This window comes from Cololabis saira, chromosome 20, assembly GCF_033807715.1.
Source record: "Cololabis saira isolate AMF1-May2022 chromosome 20, fColSai1.1, whole genome shotgun sequence".
Lineage (NCBI taxonomy): Eukaryota > Metazoa > Chordata > Actinopteri > Beloniformes > Belonidae > Cololabis > Cololabis saira.
The window spans coordinates 2,078,766-2,084,765 of record NC_084606.1 but is presented as its reverse complement, the minus strand read 5'-3'; the positions used below and the strand labels follow the sequence as shown (position 1 = coordinate 2,084,765).

At 50.1% G+C, this 6,000-nt stretch overlaps 1 protein-coding gene across 1 annotated transcript in view; it reads right to left on the bottom strand.

Annotated features, from left to right (window-relative positions):
• Positions 1–2,548: 2,548 nt before the first annotated feature.
• The window catches only part of LOC133420907 (secretory phospholipase A2 receptor-like), a 261,469-nt gene continuing 258,017 nt past the window's right edge, over positions 2,549–6,000 (bottom strand). Inside the window, exons 2-5 of the mRNA XM_061710789.1 lie at positions 3,385–3,771; positions 2,958–3,308; positions 2,744–2,841; positions 2,549–2,647 (exon numbers count right to left, since the gene is read on the bottom strand). Of these exons, the coding sequence (XP_061566773.1) occupies positions 2,549–2,647; positions 2,744–2,841; positions 2,958–3,308; positions 3,385–3,771 (935 nt within the window). The remainder of the gene's footprint in view (positions 2,648–2,743; positions 2,842–2,957; positions 3,309–3,384; positions 3,772–6,000) is intronic.

Genomic DNA, 6,000 nt, shown 5'->3' with positions numbered 1-6,000 from the left:
GGCTGCTGCTGCTGCTGTTACCATGGTAACAGCTGCTGCTTGCAGCTCCCCCGGGGCCGGCGGCTCTTCTCATCTCCCAAAACAATCGGCGCAAATCTCTTAACGGGCGTTATTTTGATAAACTGAGCCCAGGTTGGGGATCTTAACGGTTACTTTTACACCTGAAAAAATATTAAAACATAATAAAGTGGCATATTAACAGCGCTACAGCAGAAATTAAAACAGCTTTTGGTTCTCAGCTTCCTGATTTTAGGGCTGGTGCTGAAAGTAGGAGTAGTGGGGGTATTGGGACAGAAACCTGGGAAGATTTAGAGTCCTTAAATCTGTCTCTTCTTTTTTAGGACTAGTGGTGGTGAGGGAGGGCTAGTGGTAGTGAGGGGAGGGCTAGTGGTAGTGAGGGAGGGCTAGTGAGAGTGAGGGAGGGCTAGTGGTAGTGAGAGAGGGCTAGTGGTAGTGAGGGAGGGCTAGTGGTAGTGAGGGGAGGGCTAGTGGTAGTGAGGGAGGGCTAGTGGTAGTGAGGGAGGGCTAGTGGTAGTGAGGGGAGGGCTAGTGGTGGTGAGGGAGGGCTAGTGGTAAGTGAGAGGGAGGGCTAGTGGTAGTGAGGGAGAGGCTAGTGGTAGTGAGGGAGGGCTAGTGTAGTAGTGAGGGGAGGGCTAGTGGTAGTGAGGGAGGGCTAGTGAGAGTGAGGGAGGGCTAGTGGTAGTGAGGGAGGGCTAGTTGTAGTGAGGGAGGGCTAGTGGTAGTGAGGGAGGGCTAGTGAGAGTGAGGGAGGGCTAGTGGTAGTGAGGGAGGGCTAGTGGTGGTGAGGGAGGGCTAGTGGTAGTGAGGGAGGGCTAGTGGTAGTGAGGGAGGGCTAGTGGTGGTGAGGGAGGGCTAGTGGTAGTGAGGGAGGGCTAGTGGTAGTGAGCAGGGCTAGTGAGAGTGAGGGAGGGCTAGTGGTAGTGAGGGAGGGCTAGTGGTGGTGAGGGAGGGCTAGTGGTAGTGAGGGAGGGCTAGTGGTAGTGAGGGAGGGCTAGTGGTAGTGAGGGAGGGCTAGTGGTAGTGAGGGAGGGCTAGTGGTAGTGAAGGAGGGCTAGTGGTAGTGAGGGAGGGCTAGTGGTAGTGAGGGAGGGCTAGTGGTAGTGAGGGAGGGCTAGTGGTAGTGAGGGAGGGCTAGTGGTAGTGAGGGAGGGCTAGTGGTAGTGAGGGAGGGCTAGTGGTAGTGACGGAGGGCTAGTGGTAGTGAGGGAGGGCTAGTGGTAGTGAGGGAGGGCTAGTGGTAGTGAGGGAGGGCTAGTGGTAGTGTAGGGAGGGCTAGTGAGAGTGAGGGAGGGCTAGTGGTAGTGAGGGAGGGCTAGTGGTAGTGAAGGAGGGCTAGTGGTAGTGAGGGAGGGCTAGTGGTGGTGAGGGAGGGCTAGTGAGAGTGAGGGAGGGCTAGTGGTAGTGAGGGAGGGCTAGTGGTAGTGAGGGAGGGCTAGTGAGAGTGAGGGAGGGCTAGTGGTGGTGAGGGAGGGCTAGTGGTAGTGAGGGAGGGCTAGTGGTAGTGAGGGAGGGCTAGTGGTAGTGAGGGAGGGTTAGTGGTAGTGAGGGAGGGCTAGTGGTAGTGAGCGAGGGCTAGTGGTAGTGAGGGAGGGCTAGTGGTAGTGAGGGAGGGCTAGTGGTAGTGAGGGAGGGCTAGTGGTAGTGAGGGAGGGCTAGTGGTAGTGAGGGAGGGCTAGTGGTAGTGAGGGAGGGCTAGTGGTAGTGAGGGAGGGCTAGTGGTAGTGAGGGAGGGCTAGTGGTAGTGAGGGAGGGCTAGTGGTAGTGAGGGAGGGCTAGTGGTAGTGAGGGAGGGCTAGTGAGAGTGAGCGAGGGCTAGTGGTAGTGAGGGAGGGCTAGTGGTAGTGAGGGAGGGCTAGTGGTAGTGAGGGAGGGCTAGTGAGAGTAGGGAGGGCTAGTGGTAGTGAGGGAGGGCTAGTGGTGGTGAGGGAGGGCTAGTGGTAGTGAGGGAGGGCTAGTGGTAGTGAGGGAGGGCTAGTGGTAGTGAGGGAGGGCTAGTGGTGGTGAGGGAGGGCTAGTGAGAGTGAGGGAGGGCTAGTGGTAGTGAGGGAGGGCTAGTGGTAGTGAGGGAGGGCTAGTGAGAGTGAGGGAGGGCTAGTGGTGGTGAGGGAGGGCTAGTGGTAGTGAGGGAGGGCTAGTGGTAGTGAGGGAGGGCTAGTGGTAGTGAGGGAGGGTTAGTGGTAGTGAGGGAGGGCTAGTGGTAGTGAGCGAGGGCTAGTGGTAGTGAGGGAGGGCTAGTGGTAGTGAGGGAGGGCTAGTGGTAGTGAGGGAGGGCTAGTGGTAGTGAGGGAGGGCTAGTGGTAGTGAGGGAGGGCTAGTGGTAGTGAGGGAGGGCTAGTGGTAGTGAGGGAGGGCTAGTGGTAGTGAGGGAGGGCTAGTGGTAGTGAGGGAGGGCTAGTGGTAGTGAGGGAGGGCTAGTGGTAGTGAGGGAGGGCTAGTGGTAGTGAGGGAGGGCTAGTGAAGAAAAGCAGGGGGGTATTGGGATTGGGCCTAAACCTCCGTCACTCCTGACAGGATCTGGGTTTCTATCTCACAACTCGTCCTCCTTGTGGAAAACTTCTCCATCCTTCTGCTTTTTCCACTTCAGGGTGACTCCGTCCACTCCGTCCTCCTTCAGTTTGTCCTGGACCTGGAGACACAAACAGGACACACTTTCAAACACAAACTCAACCTACGGTGGTTGTTTTATTGTTATAAACTGACAGCGTTTCCGTCCCACTCTTGCCTGTTTCAGGAGTTGTTCTTGCACCGCCGGGTCATTCAGGTCCACAGAGCCGTCCACCTTCACTTTCACCTTCACCACCGTCTTCTTCACGACTGGTGCTGAATGGGAAGAGAAATAAAACATGGTTTTCTACTGAAAACAGAAATATCAGTACATATTTACTTCATACATTAATTGTGTATGTTGTTCTATGTTTATTCCCTAAAACACTCACTGTCATAACTGTAGCAGACAAACGGTAAGCTGGTTTCACAGGACAGAAACTTCCATTTTCCTGAGCTGCTTGAAGAAACACCACAAATAACTCTCATCGAGTTCAAGGGATTAGTAGCAGGCTCCCAGTTTTCAAAGAGGAAGCTGCTCCCATCAGACCAGTTAAAGGTTGGATCTCTATACAGGCCCATCCAAACCCCGTATGCATCAGGTATTTCCCTCAGGGCCGCCTCTCTCTCTGCATCGTTCCTCATAATGGCCAGGTCTATGAAGTTCTCCCTGCAGTAACTCTGAGCGCTGGACCAGGTCATCGCCTGGTTCACAAAAACATATTCAGGATTCTGCTGTGATCCTGCAGATAAAGTGATAAAGAGGAGGTTAGTTGGGTTCAAAACAGCTTAAAACCCTAACATGCTCCATAGTCTTACCTCTGTAACACAAGAAGGGTTGCCTTGACTGGCAATTACTGTCCCCCCATGATGAAGAGCTTGATGAAGACTTTATCATGAATACACAGAAATATCGGCATGAGTAAAAGCTTGGATAGCCACTTATCCAGTCCGTGTAGTCAGCCCCGGTACCGCTGAACCCATCAGACCACTTCCAGTCGACTTCATGCCTCAGACCGATCCAGACGTCAGAGCTGGAACCAGCAGATGAAAGTGTGTTCATGAGTTGGTTCTGTTCCCCATCGTTCTGCATGGTGGCCAGGTCCGTGTGTTTCTCTCTGCAGTATTTCTGAGCTTCGGTCCAAGTCAACGTCTGACCAACGAAGTGGTAGCGACGGACGAGGCAGGTGGAGAGGACCAAGCACTCTGAGGGAAGATATCAACTCCTTTGTTAATTACAGTTGCTTTAAACTAACATTGTCACCTACTGCCATTATTATAACACAATTTTAAAACACCATCAGGTAATAATAAAGGAATGACTGACCTGAGAGAAACAAGAGACCCAACAAGATCTTCTCCATGGTGATGCTGCTCGTTGGACGGTGAGAGTAGAGTAGAGTAGAGTAGAGTTTTATCATGAATGCTTGTGGGATGTTCCAGTGGGAGGTTCCAGTGGGAAGTTCCAGTAGCCTCCAGGCTTTTAATAAAACCTTCATTGTTGCATCTTTATGCAAAATGTTTCATGTTGGCCGGCATTACATAAACCTGTTGTTTAATCTGCATATGTTGTTCTCTGCTTTTGTAACCGTCACGTATCAGGCACTAACTGAGTATACGAGGGCACTTTCAACAGAGCACTGATGAAGACGCTGGTGGTCTGGTCAGACCGGTGTGTTAGGGTCTGACATTTCCCCCAGTTTTGGGGGAGTTTCCCCCGAACAGTAGGTCAGGTGGTAGAGCGGGTCGTCCAATGATCGGAAGGTCGGTGGTTCGAATCCCGCTCTGTCCCAGTTTGCTGTCGTAGTGTCCTTGCTCCTGTAGTTTCTTGTGCTGGTCCCCTTCTCCTCCCTTTTTTCTCTTTTTTCCATGGTGCAGCATCCTCTGCCGGACACCGGATCCTGCAGGTGGGAGTGAGAGGGGCAGGATAACGGCCCGGTCAGGGTAACGGTCAGGGTGACGGCCCGCTCAGGCGGGGCAGAGGTTTGTCCGTCAAAACTCCTCTCCCTGGCCCTGGCCCTTCTCAACCTTTCCCCGACCCTGAACCCCAACCTGGGGCCTGGTCCTGGTCCTGGTCCTGGTCCAGGTCCAGGTCCAGGTCTAGGTCCAGGTCCAGGTTTTTCTCCCACTAGGGGAGTTTTACCTGCCATAATAATTGCTCGGGGGTTCATGTTTATGTCTATGTTCATGTTCTAGATCTCTGGAAAGCGTCTAGAGACATCTGTTGTATTAGACGCTATATAAATAAAATTGAATTGAATTGAACTGATTGATTTATTTATTGATTTGATAAAGATTAACAGTACTCTGACAAACGAATCGTCTGTGGTGGCTGAAGCCTTGAATGACTACTTTGTAGAATCTGTTGCTAGTATTGCTAGCAGTTTTCCTTTGCAGCAACAACGTAGCATTGTGGCCCCAAACCCAGATGTTTCTATTTTCAACCTGAAAAGTGTGACAGAATCTCAAGTATCGAAAGTGATTGATTCATTAAAACCAAAATGGTCTAAAGACGTGTATGAGATGGACTCTGCTATGATTAAAGATCTCGGCTGTCTACTGACAAAACCGATTGCTCACATTACTAATATTTCATTCTCCAGGATTGAAGGAAGTTTCCCAGAACATTGGAAACCTGCTGTTGTTGTGCCCATTTACAAAAGTGGTGACCCTGCATCTACATCAAATTATAGACCCATAAGTATACTACCCATCATGTCTAAGATTATTGAAAAACTGGTGGCCGAACAATTAATTTCTCATCTAAATACTAATCAGCTTCTACATCCAATGCAACACGGTTTCAGGGCCAATCATTCTACAGAAACTGCAACTGTCTACTTCATAGAAAGGATTAAGACTCTAATGGACAGGGGTGGAGTTGTTGGTGCTGTTTTCTTGGATTTACGAAAAGCTTTTGATACAGTCAATCACAATATTTTGCTATCTAAATTTAGTCAATTTAACTTTTCTGAGTTTTCATCTGTCTGGTTCAAATCAAATCTTTCTTCTGGAACTCAGTGTGTCAAAAGCCGGAACTCAGTCTCTACATTCAAAGACCTTAGTACAGGGGTACCCCAAGGCTCGGTCCTGGGGCCAATCCTCTTCAGTCTATACATAAACGATCTACCATATGCATGCCAAGACTGTGAAGTAATTATGTATGCCGATGACACCGTAATTTTTTTGAAAGACCATTCTGATGCAGCTGCACAACTCACGAGAGCCATGGTCAAAATATCTGATTGGTTACATAACTGCTGTTTACAACTCAACAACACTAAAACGGTTGCAATGTTCTTTGCAAAAACAAACAAAGTGCACAGAGAACCGGATATCTTTATTGCAGGACAGAGGATCCAAATAGTAAAAGAATATAAATATCTAGGTATTGTGATTGACTGTCACCTCACATTCAAAAATTATTTAAAAGAT